The sequence below is a fragment of the Solanum pennellii genome, chromosome 6 (assembly GCF_001406875.1).
Source record: "Solanum pennellii chromosome 6, SPENNV200".
Taxonomy (NCBI): domain Eukaryota; kingdom Viridiplantae; phylum Streptophyta; class Magnoliopsida; order Solanales; family Solanaceae; genus Solanum; species Solanum pennellii.
The window spans coordinates 3,396,452-3,417,486 of record NC_028642.1 but is presented as its reverse complement, the minus strand read 5'-3'; the positions used below and the strand labels follow the sequence as shown (position 1 = coordinate 3,417,486).

Here is a 21,035-nt window from a genome sequence, read left to right as displayed (position 1 = left end):
ACAGATTTAAGACACTTGAGGACTTTACCCTTGAGGAGAATGACAACAACCGCAAAAAGTTGGAGGCACATAAGCATGCAAAATATGAGATTAAGGAAACAATCACCTCTTGGATTGTTGGCTCATGGATGCATTAAACACAATTGAAACCTCGAAGGCCGAGATGAAAGTGCTTAAGCAACGAATTGAAGCTAGAAAATCTACATCGTCCAATGGAGATAGGAGGGCCAAGGTTGAGGCTCCCAAGCCACCAATGTTCAATGGTGCTCGTGATGCGTAAGATTTGGAGAATTTCCTTTGACATAGGGAGAACTAATTCAAGTCCAACGAAGTAAAGAGAGACGAGAACAAGATCGGCACCGTCATGTTATACCTCTCAGAGATGGTAATGCTATCATAAAAGCAAAAAAAATCCAAAATAAGAAAAGAGTTTTACGTTATCAACACATAGAAACAATTTCGAATCAAGTCAAGAAAACTTTTTTTCCCAATAACATTATTTATGAGGCGAAACAGAAATTTAGAAAGTTAGAAGCACACATACAATATATAAGCATATACAAAAGAGTTCACTTTCATATTTCCAACCACACATGTAAAAAATATATTACCACAGTTAATAAAATTGGGTCAAAACGAAGTTAAAACATCAATAGGTTAGAATTATAAATGAAGCCCACATAGGTCGAAGCTTTGACAAACTTTAACTTGTTTGTCTTATTTCATATTTTAGTCATTCTTTTACTGTATATTCATTAAACACTACATAATCACAAAAATATCAGCTTCTGTCATTACAACTGTAGCAATCCATGGAGAAGCAACAGAGAGCAAACGACGGCAAATCGCCGGACCGGAAAATTCTGTCGGAGGTCGGAGAACATGGCGTAGCCATTATCACTATCGATCGTCCACCTCTCAATCTGCTTTCTGTTGACGGTACTTTTTTTTCTTCAAACAATACTTCCAATCACTTTAATTTTTAATCTGCTTACCTTCTAATTCATCAATTCACGTCGATGCTGGCACCGGCGTGTCAGAATTTTGAGCCAATGAGTGCAAAATAGTACTTTTTTTTGGGGAATTATTTGAGGCGTATAGATAACAAATGCTCATATTTGTCCGAAAAAGCAGAATTAAACACTCCCATGTTAAGTACACACATCTGCACACTTCAACTCATCTTCATAGTGTCAGTTGAACTCTACAACTTGCAAAATGATCATCTAAAACATCTTCAAAATTTTTATGTGTTACTTAAGTTTCAGGTGACTAGTTGGAATGTTTAGTTGCCAAATGAGACAATTTAAGGTGTCTAGATGTGCACTCTCGAAGTTGGAGTGCTTACATGTTAGCTGAGGTTGATTTTGAGTGTTTGTTTATGTTTTGTGTCGTTATTTAATTGTATATGTGTAGTTCAAGCGGAAAGTAGTGGGCACACTGCAAGTTCATTGCATCCGCAGATTTTTCTTTTCATATTTGTAGAAGATTTGAAGCTGCTTCGGAGTAGAAGTGGACTCCTTTTTCATTAATTAGCTTTACTCAGTGACTGAATGGGAACGAGCATTCATTAGTTGAATTGTAAGATGTAAATGAATGAACTTCAACTGTTCATTTTTATTATCAATTGTCAATGGAGCAGAATAAACATAGATGATTTATGTGGTTAAGGGGAACTATTTTGGGATTGAGTCGTAGTTGATTGATCAAGTGCTGCTCCTTTGTTTAGCGTTGACAAATTTACTTGTGGAATGCTCTCCAGTGCTTTCCTTATTAGTTGCTATGTCTTCTTCATTGTCTTTTCCCTTCTCATAACTACTTTGATGTGCTGCACTTGAGCCGAGGGTTATTCCGAAACAACCTCTCTACCTTCATGAGGTAGGGGTAAGGTCTGCATATACTCTACTCTTCCTGGATGCCACTTGTGGATTACATAGGGTATGTTGTTGTTGGCAAATTTACTTGTGAAAAATGATGTTGCCGTGGTTTTTTAGATTATTCATATGCTGTATTTTGTTATTCTTAGTGGTATTGAGCTTGAAAGAGAAGATTGAGGAAGCTATACGTAAAGATAGTGTGAAGGCCATTGTCATAACTGGTATGTTTAAGGCTTTTCTCATTTTTCTGAGATCAGCTTGTTCTAATGGTTGAAAATTAATATACTTGTAATGTATCAGGTTCAAGAGGAAACTTTTCAGCAGGATTTGTTGTAACAGCTTTTGGTGGAAGTCAACAGAGAAAGAGTAAGAAAGATCATCATCTGATTAGTTGTTTCTCTCCAGAGTGCTCAGTTATGAGTTTCGTCTCATTTGAAGCACTGTTTTTATGCAGCACATAGAGAACTTGGCTTTATGTCAATTGACTTTATCACCGACACATTGGAAGGTATTCCCTCACTACTAAAACATCTCTATTTTCCCATTGAAATTTCCAAAAATGTTCGGGGGCTATTCCCACAAATATTTTTGATTTTATATGTGAGAAAAGAAAAAATAGTAATATTTTCATACAGAAAAAATAGGAAGTTTCCCATTATTACAGTGAGAATATGTTTCCCACCATGCATTTTCCTGTGAGCTTGTTCGGTGGAGAATGAGTGGGAAAACCATTTTCTATTAGCACAAACTTCCCACTAATTCGCGGTGGGAAAAACCTCTGTTACTAGTAGTCCCCAGAGTATATGTCTAATGATAACCTTTATTCTGTTTTATTCATGAACTTGTGGTTCCGTAGTAATCCATATTTCTTTTGCATCTCAGCTTCAAGGAAACCCATTGTTGCTGCTGTTGAAGGTTTTTGTTTGGGAGGGGGATTTGAAATTGCACTAGTGAGTGTGTTATAGTTTATTTTAAGCTAATATATGCTTTTTTTTTGTGTTCTTCTATTCTGTTCTGCTCTGTCTTTTCTGCAGAAACAACATAATTGGTTGGCCACTGGTGTATCTCGAGACTCAGATTTTAGGCTCTTAATTTTGTTAAATTTAGCATGTGACTGACTAGACGACTTATTTATTAGAAATAATGTGGATAAAATATTGATAGAAATAAACAACTTTTGAGGTGTAATGAGTTCCCTCAATTGTACTAACTATGATTGAATCTGACCGAATGTTCTAATGCATTTGTTAGGCTTGTCATGCTCGCATATCAACATCTACCTCAAAATTAGGTCTTCCCGAACTTCAGTATGGGATTCTTCCTGGGTTTGGAGGTAACATAATGAGAAGATTTCTGGTTTTTGTAATTAACTTATTTACTTTTCCATTATGACTTGGTGTCATTCAAAGTTATTGTGCAAATCTTATGTCCTGTTCATTCTTAAAAAATACTGAGATATCTTGTATTGTTGTTCTCATGTTTGAGATTGCATATTACTGTGTTAAGTCAGTTATTACCCAATCATTTTGGAAATTAGTTAACATTATTTAGGTAATGCCATCTTTTTGAGTATTTAGTTTCAAATGTTGCATTTCATACTTCATATGAACAAGAGACTGTAAAACTTTTGGTTGACATGTATATGACAGACATTATTGTTTAAAGTCTTCTCATGCCGAATGAATCTGAGAAGGATGAGATCTCTCTGCATCGAGATACGCTGGTATTTGCTGGCTACACATGATGCATTGTATGGGAGTTCATATCCCTTGTGAAAATAATGATTGTTGCTCTTAACTTAATACAAAAAATTCCCAAAATTTTGTACACTTTACTGCAAAAAAAGAAGTAAGATATCACACACACTTGGTATTTAAACAGTAAGCATGATCCAAGATGCAGAATCCGTAAAAAATACTCAAACCTCTGTTTCCTGGCAAAAGATAGTTGGGTAACCTTAAACCATGTCTAAATGCTTAGAGACATCATGGACCATTTTAAAATATTGGAACACTCTAATCATGTGAAACAAATTGCGCAGTCGATTTTCTGGACACTGCCTTATTTTGCCTTCTCTCTGGCACATAAAATTTTTATGTGAACTACAACTGTCTTTTTCTGTTATTGCGTTCTTTTAAAAGAATCTTTCATGTGAAATATGCGGTGTATACTGTAGACCATATTGGAACTTGTGTTGCTAAGGCAGAATGATGATACTTTTGCCAACAGTTATACGTGATTATTATTCTGAAGTTTAATTTATCTCAGGAACACAACGACTTCCTCGGCTGGTTGGCCTTCCAAAGGCTCTTGAAATGATTTTGGTACCTTATTTGGATTCCTCTTTTTATTTTTGGTCTTAGGGTGACTTTTTCACGCTTAACATATCTATTAATACAATATATGGTTGAGTTGCCTCAACATCTTTACCTCTTTCCTTATAACAGAGTCTCTGTCATGGGTTGTCATAGTACTAAAAATTGGGTAAATTGAGCAGAATAACAAGTTACCTTGACTTCTTTGCCTTTCTATCATTTCTTTGTCAGTGTGAAAAGTAGCAAGAGAACAGATAGTATTTAAAAGTAGCAAGAGAACAGATAGTATTTAACATATCCATGCTTAAAATAGCAGTGTGACTATAGTGAAGTGAGGTACCAGACAGTCGACACTTTTCATAAGCAAGCAGATCTCACCTAACCAATATTAGCCATCACTTCCCTCAGATGAATGCTAGTTATCATTTTGAGTTTTTTTTCTCTGATTTTTCTAAGTAGGTTCCCTTATAAATGTTTTCCAGACGTCAAAGCGGATAAGTGGAGACGAAGCTTGCAATATGTGCCTAGTGGATGCTATATCTCCATCAGATCAGTTGCTTGGATCAGCTTGTCAATGGGCTTTGGATATATTAGAATGTCAAAGACCATGGTCTATCAGTCTTTTCAGAACCGATAGATTAGCACCTCTGGCAGAAGCTAGGACATTGCTCAATTCTGTCAGAGCTCAGATTCAGAAACAAAATCCAAATGTTATCCATCCCTTGGTTTGTATTGATGTCATTGAACATGGTATTCTTTGTGGCCCTCGTAATGGACTATGGAAGGTGATATACTCTTTGTGATCTCTCTTTGCTATGGTTGGCTAAATGGAATTAACAATGACTTGTCTTATATTGGCAGGAAGCTGAAGCTTTACATGAACTTCGTCAATCTGATAGTTGCAGGAGCTTAGTGCATGTATTCTTTGCAAAACAGAACACTTCAAAGGTTCAAAAAGATCTAACCTGGTCTTGAATGTCTATATAATCGAAGTATCTGGGATTGTTTGTAATTGGAAAGTGAAACTTCTTCTCTATGCACTCCAAAGGTTCAAAAAGATGTAATGTGTTCTTGAGTATTTATATAGTAAATGTATCTGGGATTGTTTAAATTGGAAAGTGAAACTTCTTTTATCTCTTATTTAGAAAAAAAGAAAATTAAATTTCCTTATTTTGATGAAAAACTCGTTATAACCTCAACAGAAATCTTCTTGTTGGTTCAAAGGAACATAATCTGCATCATGCTCTAATTCAAAAGGAGAAAAGTTGTTGAGAGAATTTATCAAGATTGAGCTATATATTGCACTTTCATATCAGAATTAATGTGTCTTTCCAATTTTCTAGCTTTGGAGATTCTTGAGGTCAAATAACAGTTAATTCTTCTCTATTCTTGTGGCTCAATTCCTGACGTTTGTACCATATGATTTAAAATTGCTACTGTGGCTGCTATTCTCTTGTTCTATGTGTTCTTTGTTGATCGTTCTATACATTTACTGTTTCAGATTCCTGGGATTACTGATATAGGACTGCTACCAAGGAAGATTAACAAGGTTGCTATACTTGGTGGGAGCTTGATGAGTTCTGAAATAGCAACAGTGCTGGTACTTGCAAACTATTATGTAATCATGAAGTATATAGATCAGAATTCTCTGCAGAGTGGCATTGGCAGAGTTAATGGTGAGAAGTAATTGACTAGTCCCCTTAATTACTCTTAGATTAGTTCAAGGAAGGTTTCACCATTTGAAAAATGTTTGTTTCCTTTCCAGCCAATTTGGAAGGACGTGTTAAGGAAGGAAGAATGACTCAAGAGCATTATAAAAAAGCGTGCATGCTTTTAAAGGGTGTTTTGAGCTATGATAACTTCAAAGATGTGGATCTAGTCATAGAGGTTGGTTGTTGTAGGATTTTTGAAAAGCATTACACTGGATCACTTGATCAATTCAAAGATATTCTACACTATCCTTTCTTTCTAAGTCGAAGCTACAGTTTTTGCTAGTGTGCTGCTGCGTAACGAGCATATATGTTATTTTTTGTCTGGATTCGTATTCTTGGAGATAGTAATAATCATCAACCGATCAAAAATTTATCCATATCCATGTAAAAGTTTTAATGACCCAAATCCATGTAAAAGTTCAGGGGCTCTTTGATTTAAAAGAGAAGTTCAAAACTTCTCAAGATAGTTTTTGTTACTAACCAGTAACCGCTTCATAGACGAATTTTCAATGGTAAAATATTGAACTTCTATATGCTGGTATGTAATATAAATGTAAAACAGGAAGTTTCTCAGAAGTACTTTGCATAAATATAAATTAATAAATATTTTAAACTGTATTATTCTCATTGATATGGTAGAGAGTAAAAGGCACGTCGGAGAAGTCTCAGATGAGCAATCTATTGAAGTGTTTAACCATCTCATCCAAAAACTTAAGCTGTTAGGGAGAAGAGCACACTTTTATTATTTAATTATATTCTCAACTCGCCCCCTCACGTGCGGGCTTGATTTTTTTATGGGCCAAGCACGTGGAAATTCGGGTGTTAACTTTGTATTGAGAAGCAAACTTTTATCCAGTCCATTCGGGTGTTAACTTTGTGTTAATCTTTATCTAGTAGTCATGTTAATGTTTTATCATGAAAAATGGCCATTCCAAGAGTATCATGAGTCCCGAAAGGCTGAAATGGAAGAGTTGTATAGATACACAAGACTGAGTAGAAAATGGAACCATACATGTTTTTTGCAGATTACTTGTAGAAATGACAATGATACTTATCAGATTGACTCAGATGCAGACTTCTCATTTGTTTCTTCTTCTTGATTAATAGGACATGCCTGACATTGTGTCCTTGAAGCAGCAATTTTTTGCTGATCTTGATGAATGTTGCCCTCCTCACTGCATTTTTGCTTCAACTACTTGTATAGTCAACTTAGATTTGATTGGAGAAAGGATGAAACCATGTAGGGAGATTGTTGGGATCCACTTTTTTAGGTAAAGGTGAATCAAGCAAGCGTAGTATATCTGCTGATACATATGAGTTAAGGCTTGCTTGTTGCTTGGCTGCAGCTCACCCTCTGTCACTGATCTCCTGGAAATTGTCCGAACAAAGAGGACATCCCCTCAAACGCTTGTTGATCTGTTGAACTTTGGAAGGAGGATTCAAAAGACTCCTATTGTAGTTCAGAATTGTGCAGGTTTTGCAGTCAGACATATGTGCTTCCCCTACTTGCAGGCAGCGATGCTTCTTGTTGAACATGGTGCTGATGTGTATCAGATTGATAAGGCGCTTACCAGCTTTGGGTTGAAACTGGGTCCATTTAGGTGCATATTCCATTCAACATCCTATGAATGTGAAATTGATTTGATCGAGTTGTGCTCTTCAATAGAACCCTCAGTTTCTCCATACAGTCGAACTCATAATAAAAGAAATATGAGTTTCCTTATGGTTTAACATAAAGCTACCAAAATGTTCCAGCACTAATGGATGTTGATTCAAAATCTGATCATATTGAAGGAGAAGCTTATTCATTTAAATCCTAAATAAAGGTTATATGACACACATTTCTCATGTGGATAATCCACCAATGATGAGTGTGATCTTCAGCATATTTTTTTTTTATATTGCTCCACTTGGAGTGCAAGACATCTTCTGTTGTTGCTTCCATTTCTTTTGGGTGATGTTGGCAATGTCAACTGCAGAATGCTTGATCAAGATGGATTCCTGTCTGCAGCTGTGCATGATGTGAAATTCCTTGAGACTTTTCCAGATAGATCTTACAAATCGAATTTGATTCCAATCATGAGGAAAAATAACGGTGAAGGTAATGTACACTTCCTTCTTGTCATCAGGACCTGGATTGTTTTTGTCATCAGATTTTCTTGAATTTCTCACAAATGGAATGTGTACTAGGTAAATACTCTTGCCAGGGCTTCTACACATACAATGACAAGGAAGAGGCAAGCCCAGATCCCGAAATATCAAAATATGTAGAAATGGCGAGAAGTATGTCTGGTATCACCATTAGATCAAAGGTCTTCTCTCTCTCTCTCTCTCTCAGTTAACTGTCTTTTGGTCCTTCTATTGAAAGTTCTCTAGTAATCTTCCGACTGCACTTATCTTGAAGAAAGGATGCGGCTTATTGCTATGTACTATTTGGCTTTGGGAAAAAATAAAACACATAAATAATGTTCATGATATAACCATAAAGCAGAACACCAAGATATGGTAATCAACAAGAATATAAAAAGAACGATAATGACACTAAGACTATTTATCGTTCAATTAATTCTCAAAATGGCATGACTTTTGAGAAGGGAAGTGTCTTTTGATGTTTGTTTTTGTAATCAAATACAGGATTCTTAATTTGTACAAAGAAAACAAAAAGAAGAATAACTAGATAAACTGATCATTCTAATGTAAGAGACGTGCCACATCACCGGACTTATGTCCCCTCTTTATATAGGCAAATAGATTCTTCCTCTAATTGGTCACTTGCAAACAGTTCAACCTGTGTTTATTTGTTGTCCATCCATTCTTTCATGATTGTAGATTTGATAAATGATTCAGATTGTTTGAATGCCAAATTGTAGTTGGAATGAATATAATGCATTTACCATGTATCATATGAACAAAATATATTTTTGGAAAGGTCTTTGAATGTTTCCTTTCTATCTATCAATTTATGACTTGGTGCACGTCTGAACAATCAACTTGGTACAGTTGGCAACGTTGTCCGATGGAGAAATTGTTGAGATGATTCTTTTCCCTGTACTGAATGAAGCATGTCGCATGATATCAGAGGCAATTATAGTGAAATCCTCTGATCTTGATGTTGCTTCAGTTTTGGGTATGGGATTCCCTGGATACAGGTATTTTTGCTTAGAAATCATCTTTGCCTTGGCAGTGATTCATACACTTATTGTATATGTTGATGAAAATCAGGGGAGGCATAATTTTTTGGTCTCACTCTGTTGGCTCCAAATATATTTGTTCAAAACTGGAAGAATGGTCGAAGGAGTATGGAGAGTTTTTCAAGCCTTGTGCATACTTAGTCGAACAAGCTTCCAAGAGAAGTTCTTTGGTGAGAAATGTTAATTTTCTTGAACTACTGAAATGTAACAACTCCGAAAAAGTGGATTCATAAACACTTTTTGTTTGACAAATTGCATTGCGTGTTGCTGACAACTGACAACGGGATCAATTTGATACTCTCTGTTTCAAATTATTTGTCCTACTTTCCTTTTTTTTTTACCCATATAAAAAAGAATGCCTATTCCTGTTTTGACAATCCACATGACATGCTTAAGACCACAAGATTAGAAGACATTTTGGTACATTTTCCGTATCTTTAATTTAAGACCACAAGGTACAGAAATCTTCTATACTTTCTTAACCTCCATGCCAAGTCAAAACAGGACAATCAAATTGAAACTGAGGGAGTAATAAATAAGACCTATATGCTAGTAGGTCCTAACTATACAATCAGAAAACTGCATGCGCGTTAGTGGACCAACATCCGTTGATTGCTTTCTTTTAGAGCTAAGTTCGATCACAAAAATGGGTTCCATTTTTTTTTTATGTCAGTGTTGTAACACATAAATGAAGATTGGTTTTTTGCTAACCGAGGAGTTCCGTATGTCTGCAGGGGACGCAGGTTAAGCAGGCCAAGTCGCTTTTGTAAGATTGTCATGATGACAACGACATATCATTCAAATACCCAGTTCATATGTCAGATATTTGTGCAATGTCGTTGTAAATTCTCATGCTAGTTGGAATTTACCCACACAACTCTAGTTGCTTGATCTGTATGTATCATTCACCTAACGGGATCATAGTGACTGAGACTGCAGTTATATGTTGTATAAAGTCTATGGATAGAGTTGGCTTCAAATGGATAAAGATGAAAAGGAAGATGGTGCTGATCGCTGCATTAAATATACATGTAATTCAGGTGAAGTTTGTGTTTTTACATGTCAATCAACAATTTTCATTTTTTGGTTTTCTTCTTTGTCGGAGTCAAACAGTATCTGCTTTTAGACGCATACTATTGTGTTTACTGGCGGAGCCACTCTTGTTCAAGGGGTGTCAATTTATTTTTTAAAGTACAGTATACTATATGTTCATGGAAACATATACTATATGTTCATGGAAACATCCTCTCTAGCTTTGAGGTTAGGTGGGTATGTTGCTGTTGTAATATGCTATATGCTCAATCCCATTAACTTCTTTGTGTGTTTACTTCTTTATATTTTGACACCCCCTCATTGAAGAATTCTGACTTCGCCCGTGTGTTTTTTGGTCTTAACAAAAGTGAAGTATGGGAGGGGACCAATATAGATTAAATGGACTCGGTAAATTAACAAACGCCATACTTGCACATTCACTTTTAAGCTCAATGATCACTTTCACTATCATCACCTTTTCCTTGAAATTTCTTCTCTAAATACTGTGTAATCTTGATTGAGTGGTAAAGGCAATAATATTCCTAGATTTGTAACTTGTTTACTATTTGCAGGAATTTATGTAGTTATCTCCAAAATTTGGTGTTATTTGCAATTTCATCTGCATCTATATAAATCTTCCCATTCCCTCATTCAATAGTTGTTGGCACATCACTTGCTTAATTATTCAAAAACAAAATGATTATTGCTGGTTTTGTAAAGAAGAATAATTGAGGATGAGAAAAGTTGGCTTAATGCAAAAGTCACCTCCATTTTCTGCTGATAGGTCCGGGGTCTAGGTCACATTTTTTGGTTTGTGGTTGATCCCTCAAGGAGGAGTTCAAATCCGTACAGAGACAAAATGTTAAGTATTTTTTTCTATTTGCTTTAAGTTTTCATAGAAAACGAACTTTAGCTACTATATGGAATCTGTGTCTCTTGTGTTCTCCAGGAAATAGTGGCTCGGCTCACTGTTGTTCAACCGCTTCTCTAGGAGTTGTGTTGCTAAATGATTCATGCTGCAACCATCTCTGAATTTTAGAATACATTCATACCTTCTCTGGATACATATATCTAGGTAGAAGGAACGATATGAAAAAACCTTGTGGATAAGGGTTTGAAAAAGGTGAATTTGAGGTAGATTAAAACCAGTTATTCAATACTCGTGCTGGTGGAAATAGTAGGTACTTGGTGAAATAGATGAACATGACATTGATCGTTATGAAACAACAACAACAACAACATACTCCATACAATTCTACTAGTGGGGTCTGGTGATGGATAGCTGTTTTTCAAAAAAATTATAATTGAGGAAGCTTATGAGTTATGCTAAGTATGTTTATGTGCTTACTTGTCTTGTCCTTTAGTCATGAATTTCTTACAACAATTGGCATTATTCTAGCAACTTCCTGATTAGAAAGAATTGTTAAATTGGTAGAGAATCAATTTTCATGTGGCCAACTAGCCAAAGCAATTAACACTAACAAGCCATTACTCATGAATTAATCATCTATAAACCATTAACTTTTTTTCCTTTCAAATTCAAGAAATACAAATGTCTTTAGCTACCATTTTCTTGTTCTTTCTCTTCTTTTCTGCTGTTGTTTCATCCAATGAGAAGACATCAGCCTATGAAGAGCTTCAACAGTATGACTTCCCAATTGGCATTCTTCCTACAGGGGTGATAGACTATGAGTTGAACTCGAAAACAGGTGAGTTCTCGGCGTATCTCAATGGCTCATGTAAGTTCATGTTGAGTTCATATGAACTATCTTATAAACCTGTGATAAAAGGCGTTATATCAAAAGGAAGGCTAATGAAATTGACTGGTGTTACTGTTAAAGTTGTATTTCTATGGGTTAACATTGTTGAGGTTAGGAGAAAAGATGACAATCTCCAATTCTCTGTTGGATTTACTTCTGCAAATTTTCCTATTAAGAGCTTTGACAAATGCCCTAGTTGTGAATGTGGATTGCATTGTGTTAACGAGGGTGATGGCGAGTTAAGGCAAAAGCTCCTCGTGTCTTCCTCGTAGACTACTCTACCAGTGGCGTACACATAATTTTATGCATATAGTACTGTGTGTTGTTCTATTCAAAATTGATGTTGCTTTGAGAAATATCCTCGTTGTAAATGTGGATTGTATTGTGTTTTCGTTGGGCAAAATCTTCTTGTGTCTTCCTTGTAGAGTTTAATAGTGGCGTATATAGTATTTTGTGCAAGCAGTATCATTTAATGTTACAACTCCTCTAGTCACGGAGTTTAGTTCTGGGGCTATTAGGCTCCAAAAACAAAATATATTCGTGTTGAAAAATTTCACTTTTAAAAGGTAAAACACAGCATGCCAGAGAGGTTACCCATCTCCATTGGCATATGCACCATATTTCTTTTTAAATTGTAAGAATAAGCAAAGCATTATATAAATGAAAATGTTTGTATTTTTTGTTTGATAGTATACCTAAATCTAAACGTAACGTGCATCATCTATTTTTCTTCATATTACATACATAAATAAAAATATAAGCAATGCATTTTGTCTTTTATCTATTAGAACCAATAATGTAGAGTATAATGTAATATAATAAATACTAGACTATAGTACTGGACAAGATAACAGCTAGGTGTTACTATTTATCTTCAATGCATCTTAAATTATCGATTAGTTAATTATGTCTCAATTCTAATTAATTATAAATAGTTGTTCCTATTATAACTTTTTTCTTTTTATTCAGACTTGCTATTTGATGTGCCTTGAGTTAAAGCTAAAATACGATGATTGGTTCTAACTAATAGTGTCTAGTATTATAATACATCACAATGTTCGAGTTAATTTTTGCATATTTTAATTAATTTTATGTAATACTTGCTACCTCTTAATATTGGATAACTTTGTTTATTAGACTTAGACAAGTGAAGAAAAAAAATCACTATTAATTAGTCTTAGTTTTTGTTAAAATTTAAATTTGAAACTTTATTCATTAATCTTTTCTATTACGCGGACATAAAATATAATTTAATTATAGAGTACCAGAAATAACAAATAATATAATTATCGAATATTTTAGATATTATAATTTAGATTATTGTGGACAAGTTGTGCACGTCATGGTTCAACTATCTATTTTTTTTATTCATATGTTAAATGTTTTTCCAAGTTGTGTTCGATGTATACTTGTGTTCAACGAATCTGTTTTCATCATTAATTCCACTTGTCACTCTCTTATTTACACACAAAAAAAAACTCACGCCACTAATGAAAATGAAAGATATACTACCCTCTCGAATCCATTTTAGTTTTCGTGCTCATTAAAAATAACTGATTCAAAATAATTGTCATTTTAAAAAGTTAAAATATATTAATTATTAGTTTTCATTTTTTCCTTAATTAATATGGAGAGAAACTAATATGGTGAAAAAGATTAAGATAAAAGTTTAATACAATACCTTTTTGGTGAAAAAAATATGATAAATAAATTAAATAGAGAAAATAGTTATGTGATGACACGTCAATTTGGGTCTTGTCTTATTTAACACTTCTTCACAGAAAAGTTATATGAAAATTCTTATCAATATCATAGAGGAAAACAAGTGGCGTTTTCCTATTTTGACGTAATATAGAAAATTGTAATGAAGTAATAAGTATTTATTCTATTTTTTTTAATAAAAGTCACAAATTTAAACTTGCTAATAAAGTTGTTTTGATCAAGAGTGTTCCACTTCATTTAACGTGATTAACCCAAACTAATTGGATCTGAAGCAGGTTGTAATCATGTTTAATTAGAAGTTTCAAGTTATTTTCACCGTAAGTTAATATTAAAGTAATTGAATACAGATCCATTGTTTCAACTAATTTAATTTATACACAAGAAGATGATTAGGCAAAAGATTAATTAATTAATAGCCAAGAGTAATCATTATTGAGTGCTATTGATTTCTGGCCGTTCATTCTGAAGTTGGATTAGTTAATACGGATTTATAATATAGGCATTAACGATGTAAAATTTTCTTTTCCACTATCAATATAATTTATACTTTATAGAAGGTTACGTGCTTCACTTTGCGTATTGCTAATTTAACATATGCTTTTTTAATTATAAGGGAATATAATGGAATAAAAGTGGAGTACTTCATATTGTTAACATATAAAAGCTAAACTTGTTTAAGATAGTGATCTATTCGATTCATCATGTTTAGCTAAAAAATAAATAACTTTTTTGTTTATTATCGGATAATCACTTATTCAAACACTAAAAAAGTTTTTTTTTCTCCCGATTACTTTTAAGGTGTTTTAGTGTTTGATTTAATAGTGAAGGAATATTGATTGTATTCAAGTGTTAAGGGAATACATGGGAGATATATATAGGAGATATAGGAAGGAGTACTAATCCTAATAGGACTAGAATTAAGGAGTACTAATCCTAATAGGACTAGGATTAGTACACAGTAAATACTAATATTATTTTATACTATTTATTTAATACTATCTGTTATTATCCCCCCTCAAGCTGAGCTGAGCGGAAGCGAACGGAAGCTTGGAACTGAGGTAATCGTGCTGTCGGCTCGGGAGAGGCTTGGTGAGAATATCAGCCGGTTGTTCTTCAGTGGGTACATACTGCACAGTCATGGTGCCGGCCTGAACTTCATCGCGAACAAAGAGACAATCGGTATCAACATGCTTCATTCTGGTGTGTAGGACGGAATTCTTGGCCACACAGATGGTTGATTTGTTGTCACAATAGAGAGCAGGAACAGTGTGAGTGGCGCGGAGTTCGCGAAGAATATATGTGACCCACATGGTCTCAGCAGCAAGAAGAGCAAGGGCGCGGTATTCAGCTTCAGTCGAGGACCGAGAGACCTTGGGTTGTTTTTTTGTACACCAGGAGATCAGGTTCGGTCCCAAAAAAACGAGAAACCCCGATGTAGATTTTCTGTCATTTTTATCATTCGCCCAATCTGAATCTGAGAAACCCCGAAGCTCCAAGTCCCCGGGTCGAATGAGTAAACCACGACCAAGAGTGCCAAAAATGTACCTGAGAATGCGTTTTAGACAATGGTAATCATGTTCACTTGGTTGATGCATGCGCTGAGCAACTCGGTTGACAGCAAACTGGATGTCAGGACGGGTAATGGCCAGATACTGTAGAGCCCCAATGAGGCTGCGGAAGTGGGTGATATCGGCAAAGGGGGTGTCGGCTCCATTCGTAGACGAAGAGACTGCCATCGGTGTTGGTTGACTGGTGCATTTTTCCAGTCCAGCTTTCTGCAACAGATCTCGAGCATATTTTGACTGATGAAGAAACAAGCCGCTGCCTGTCCGAGAAACCTCCATTCCCAGAAAATAATGTAACGGGCCAAGGTCCTTCATTTTGAAGGTAGTATGCATAGCTCGAGTGACATCCTGAATGAGAGCTGCAGTAGAGCCTGTAATAATGATATCATCTACATAGACAAGAAGAATGACTGTACCGTGTGCTGAATGTCGAGTAAACAGACTCGTGTCGTGTACGCAACACGTGAAGCCGAGTCCCTGGAGGAACGTTTTCAGACGTGTGTACCAAGCACGGGGGGCTTGCTTGAGCCCATACAGAGACTTCTGGAGTTTGCAAACATGTTGAGGGAAGCGGGGATCAACATAGCCCGGTGGTTGCGTCATGTAGATAGTTTCATCAAGCATGCCATGAAGAAAAGCATTGGAAACATCCAACTGATTGATGAGCCAATTGTTGCGCACGGCGAGTGACAGTACCAGGCGAATGGTTTCCTGCCGAATAACAGGACTGAATGTCTCGGAGTAATCAAGCCCATACTCCTGATTGTAGCCTTTAGCAACCAAACGAGCCTTGTACCTGGAAATACTGCCATCCGCATTGTGTTTAATTTTGTACACCCATTTACAGCCCACTGGGTGCCGCCCATGGGGCTTAGGTACAAGAACCCAAGTTTTCTGATCAGTCAAAGCCTTAAACTCGTCATCCATAGCATGACGCCAATAAGCATTTTTTGAGGCAACAGAGTAGGTTGTTGGTTCACTATCGGGAAGGGGTGTATTTGGTAGTATGGTAGCCTGAAAGGTTTTGGGTTTAAAGATACCGTCTTTGCCACGGGTTAACATGGGATGAGTATTGGGGGGTGGCACGGGCGGTGGTGATTCGGGGGTGGCCGGGAAGGACCCAAAACGGATCGGGCTGGAGATGTTGTGGGTATGGGGTGGTTCGGGTTGGTTGTGAGTGTGGGTGGTGGTTGCGGGTGTATTGTGGGTGACGGTCGAAGGGGTGATGAGGGGTGGTTGGGTAGTGGGTGGAGGTGTGGGGGAAGGTGGTGAGGGACCCTGTGAGTATGTTGGAAAAAGGGGAAGGACGCCAATGAATGATGTATTTGTGGAGGAGGAAATAGACTCGTAGGGAAACTCATTTTCGACAAATTTGACATGACGAGATATGTAGACTTTATGAGTTTGTGGGTCAAGACAGCGATAACCCTTGGAGGTAGGATGATAGCCCAAAAAAATACAAGGACGGGATCGGGGTTGTAATTTGTGAGTAATATGAGGGCGTAGCCAAGGGTAGGCAAGACACCCAAAGACGCGGAGGTTGGTATAATTGGGAAGTTCTTGGTAAAGGAGTTGATAGGGTGATTTGTTGGAGAGAGTGTGACTGGGCATTCTGTTAATGAGGTAGTTTGCGGTGGCTAGAGCTTCTACCCAAAAGGAGACAGGGAGATGAGATTGATGTAGAAGAGTAACCACCGTTTCAATGAGATGGCGATGCTTACGCTCAGCCACCCCATTCTGTTCGGGAGTGTATGGACAGGAGGTTTGATGTATAATTCCCAGGGATTGCAGAAACTGGCCAAAGATGTTATTGACATATTCCTTTCCATTGTCACTTCGAAAAAGTTTAACATGAGAATTGAATTGTGTTTTGACCATTTTTTCAAAAGTGACAAAGGTGGTGTATGCCTGTGATTTGTGTTTTAGTGGGTACAACCAAGTGTATTTTGTAAAATCATCCACAAAACAAATATAATAGCGAAAACCAGAAAATGAAGGAACAGCAGTAGGACCCCATAGGTCAGAATGAATAAGTTGAAAAGGTGCAGTTGTACGCTTCTCAGATAAAGTAAAAGGTAATTTATGAGATTTAGCAATTGAACAGGAGTCACAATTGTTTACATGAATGGAAGAAAAACCTAATTGAGACATTAAAGAATTTATTATTTGAGTAGACGGGTGACCCAGACGACTGTGCCACAACAGACTGTGGCCATCAGCCGAAAGAGCCACCGGAGCCACAGGAACGCTTTCTGAAACTGGGTGGGCAGACGAACTTGTGCCAGGAAGAACGTACAGACCATGCTCACAGGGGCCCTGAAAAATCACCCTCTTGGTAGTATTGTCTAGGATCTGAAAATCATTAGAGGTGAACAAGAGTGAGCAATTATTGTCTTTTGTGAATTGGTGAACTGAAAGGAGATTGGATTTAATAGAAGGGACGTGGGTAAGGTTACCTAGGTGAAAGATAGCGGTGGGGGTTTTAATGGTACCCGTGCCAGTGTGAGAAATATTAAGGGACTCACCGTTGCCAACAGTAATACCATTGGAGCCATGATATGGATTTGGAGCGTTAAGCTTGGATAGATCAGAAGTAACGTGCATGTTGGCCCCAGTATCCAACAGCCATTCAGAGGAAGGGCCGGCTTGAGATGCATAATTGGCACGGTTATCACTATTTCGGCTCTCCTCATACCGAAACCAGCAACGAACAGCGGTGTGTCCTGTTTTCTGACAGATTTGACAAGTTGGACGATCCCGCTCGTAAGTGCCCTGCCCGCCGCTGGAAGATGACTGCCCGCCGCTGCCGAAGGAGTGCAGGCTGTTGTTGCTGCCGTGCTGCTGACCGTCGTACGGCGGACGACTGCCCTGCCGACCGCCGCGCCCGCGGCCTCCGCTGTTTCTGCCGTAGCCGCCGCGGCTCCCCTGCCGGCCGCCACCACGCCCCCCGCGATAGTTCTGGCTTGCGGTGAGGGCGGTGGCCGGCTCCATAACAGCGGCTTCTCGGAGAAGAAGTTTGCTCTCCAGATCCACGTTGATTTCTTCACTTTTTAGCCACGAGGAGAGAGTAGCCAGGTCAACGGGCGTTGGACTGATGCGAACCGCCTGTTTAATGGAGGAGTAAGCTGATGGGAGCCCCCGAACGACGCACATGACGAGATCTTTTTCGGGAATGATTTCGTTCACGGTGTCGAGGGCTGTGATGATGGTGGAGACCTCGTCTAAATACTCCGCCATAGTTTTCGTGCCTTTGGTAATTGTGTGGAGACGATCACGCAATTGAAAAATATGAGAGTGGGAAATTGATGCATAGCGTGTTGCGAGGGCCGTCCACAGGGCTGAAGCAGTTGTGTAGGATCGGACGTGTTTCTGAACCGTGGGAGAGATGACCGCAATCAAACATGATCGGATCTGGCCATCCACGGCTTTCCAGGCGGCATGGGCCGGATTGGTTTTTTCTGATTTGTCCATGGCGGTGATGACTGCCGGCGGCGGTTCTGTGCTTCCATCGACGTATTTGAGAAGGTAATTAGCCTCAAGGGCTGTAAGAACGGTGATTTTCCATGTAGGGTAATTTATGTCTGATAATTTTTCGGGAATCAGGGCATGAAGATGCCTGAGAAGGAGTTTAACGCCAGAAGGAAGTGAATCGAGAGGATCCACCTCGGTTGTCATGGCTGCCGCCACCCAAGAGAAGAGAGGGAACGATCGGTTCCCTAAAGAGAGAAAAAAAAAACCTAGAGAAAAGAAGATCTAGGTTTTCTGGCTCTTGATACCATGAAGGATACTAATCCTAATAGGACTAGGATTAGTACACAGTAAATACTAATATTATTTTATACTATTTATTTAATAGAATCTGAACGATCATCTTTTATCAAATAATGAAGAGATTTATGTATTATTTTTTATAACACGTCTGTCCAAATTCAAGAAAGTGATTGGTGCATCCATAATTTATGTAATTGGACTATTTCAACTAATTTATTCATAAGAATAATTCAATGTTGTGACATGTCCTTGTTACCATCTGTTATAATCTAGATGTGACATAATTTTCAATAAAAATGAATTTGAAAATCGAGGTAGATGCACGTAGGACGAAACAATGTTACGTGACATACTATTCATCATAACTTTTTTTTTATAGAATCGAAAAGTGAAAATCTAATTTGTAACACATGTCTAACGTATTCAATTGAATTCAAACATTTTCCTTACGCGGAAAACAAACATAATATCTGAGAAATTACAGTATTTCCATTATTGAGCTCCAACATTCAAATCGTAAATTCGTCTCTACTCGTTGAAACGTGATTCTTGATCCTCTAATTGTTTTTTTTTTTTTAATTTTGTCTAGGTTTGTACTTCAACAACATGTTTCTAAGTTCAGCAGCATCAATTTCCTTAGCATGAGTTTCTGGTCTGTAATAACCAGTAACAGGATCTGGTACCCATGAAGTCTTGTTTGATTCCATCACATTGCTTCTAACACCCCCACTACCTCTTACACTACCAGAAACACCACCTTGTGCTGCCGCGGCTGCATATCCACGCCTGTATTATCAGAAACAAATTCAGAATTTAAATAAAATAATGTTTCACGCCTTTATTATCATAGACAAATTCAGAATTTAAATAAAATGATGTTTTACGCCTGTATTATCAGAGACAAATTCAGAATTTAAATAAAACAAGTAAACATTGTAACATACATATAAATAACAAATACACTAACGACAATGTTATAAATTATCCCAAAAGTATATAATAAAAGGTAAAATTAACATATTTTGAAAAGAAAAAAAAAAACAGAACCAACAATCATACAACTCTGTTTTTATTTCTTTACTCGTACTTTCATTTCTATATTAAGTAACAATTTAACTTTAAAATATTAATTTTATTCTAAATGATACACAAATTTCTATCAATTCTTTTTATTTTAATTCAGATAAAACCCCTTTTTAACTCGGAAATTGGGAAAAAAAAGAATGATATTTTTGTTTACCTCTGAATAGCTACAGAAACAGAGTCTACAACAAAAGCAGAGATATTTTTGCAGTTGGATAAATAACGAGCCATTGTAATCGATATTGCTGAGTACAGAAGAAGATCAATCAATCAAAATTTAATTAAAGTTGCAGCGGAAGAAATCGAAATTTTAATTACTTCCGCAGCAACAAATTTGAATTTTTTTAAAAATCTGAAGGAAAATGTTAGATATGTAAAAAATAGTGTGAGGAAGAGAGGTATTTATAGAGAAAAATTTGGAAGAAGAAGAAGTCAAATTTAGCAGTTATTATTGGACTTTGTGGAATGGAGACGCGTTAATGACGGCTTCTAAGAAGGTGAAAAGGTCTTTCGTTGCCACTAAGGGCCATCTTAATCGGAATCGGATACGGAATTTAAATTTTATAAATCGTTTAATATATGAATACGGATAATAATGGCAAACTAAAAATCAGGATTTACTTTATAATTTGAGGTGAGATATTAGGTAATGTTAAAGATTATTTTATCTCATAATTTATATCAAACTTAGTATCTCGTGTAGAAGGTGAGATAAAATAAAGGAAAATAATCAGAATTATCTCTCAATTTTGTTTTATTTATCCTGCCTGTTAAAAGCAAATTATTTTTACCACTGCCGTCAATAAACTTAACAAATATATCCCTCTTTAGATGGAAAACCCTAAATCAATTAAAACTATTCGATTTTACTTGAATTGAAACGATTTCTAAGAAGGGTGAAAGGTCTTTCTTCCAAATATTTTAAGAAAAATGATAAATATACTCCGAAATATCGCGAATAGTATGCAGATACGCTTCGTCATACTTTTGAGACATTGATACTCATT

At 36.7% G+C, this 21,035-nt stretch overlaps 3 protein-coding genes across 4 annotated transcripts; 2 read left to right on the top strand and 1 right to left on the bottom strand.

The window, feature by feature from the left end:
* The first annotated feature begins 734 nt into the window (after nt 1–734).
* On the top strand, nt 735–10,422 carry LOC107023510 (glyoxysomal fatty acid beta-oxidation multifunctional protein MFP-a-like). Of its 2 annotated transcripts, XM_015224222.2 has the most exons (18): nt 738–939; nt 2,027–2,098; nt 2,178–2,243; nt 2,332–2,385; nt 2,760–2,827; nt 3,129–3,210; nt 4,146–4,201; nt 4,675–4,977; nt 5,054–5,140; nt 5,694–5,868; nt 5,958–6,079; nt 7,012–7,175; nt 7,251–7,505; nt 7,884–8,005; nt 8,095–8,216; nt 8,905–9,053; nt 9,127–9,265; nt 9,830–10,422. In XM_015224222.2, exons 1-18 carry the CDS (start codon nt 813–815, stop codon nt 9,863–9,865), a joined length of 2,199 nt encoding a protein of 732 aa, XP_015079708.1. In that variant the 5' UTR covers nt 738–812; the 3' UTR covers nt 9,866–10,422. The 2 variants fall into 2 exon arrangements, with proteins under 2 accessions (XP_015079709.1, XP_015079708.1); XM_015224223.2 differs by lacking the exon at nt 9,127–9,265 and having other exon boundaries at nt 735–939.
* A 440-nt stretch (nt 10,423–10,862) lies between these two features.
* LOC107023512 (uncharacterized protein At5g01610-like) lies at nt 10,863–12,579 on the top strand. Its single transcript, XM_015224224.2, has one exon. It carries the CDS (start codon nt 11,680–11,682, stop codon nt 12,157–12,159), a length of 480 nt encoding a protein of 159 aa, XP_015079710.1. The 5' UTR covers nt 10,863–11,679; the 3' UTR covers nt 12,160–12,579.
* Nucleotides 12,580–19,272: 6,693 nt separating this feature from the next.
* On the bottom strand, nt 19,273–20,446 carry LOC107021393 (protein SENESCENCE-ASSOCIATED GENE 21, mitochondrial-like). The gene is made up of 2 exons (XM_015222049.2): nt 20,186–20,446; nt 19,273–19,731 (listed from the first exon to the last, which is right to left on the bottom strand). The coding sequence occupies exons 1-2, from the start codon at nt 20,257–20,259 to the stop codon at nt 19,521–19,523; spliced, it is 285 nt and encodes a 94-aa protein (XP_015077535.1). The 5' UTR covers nt 20,260–20,446; the 3' UTR covers nt 19,273–19,520.
* Between the last annotated feature and the right edge of the window lie 589 nt (nt 20,447–21,035).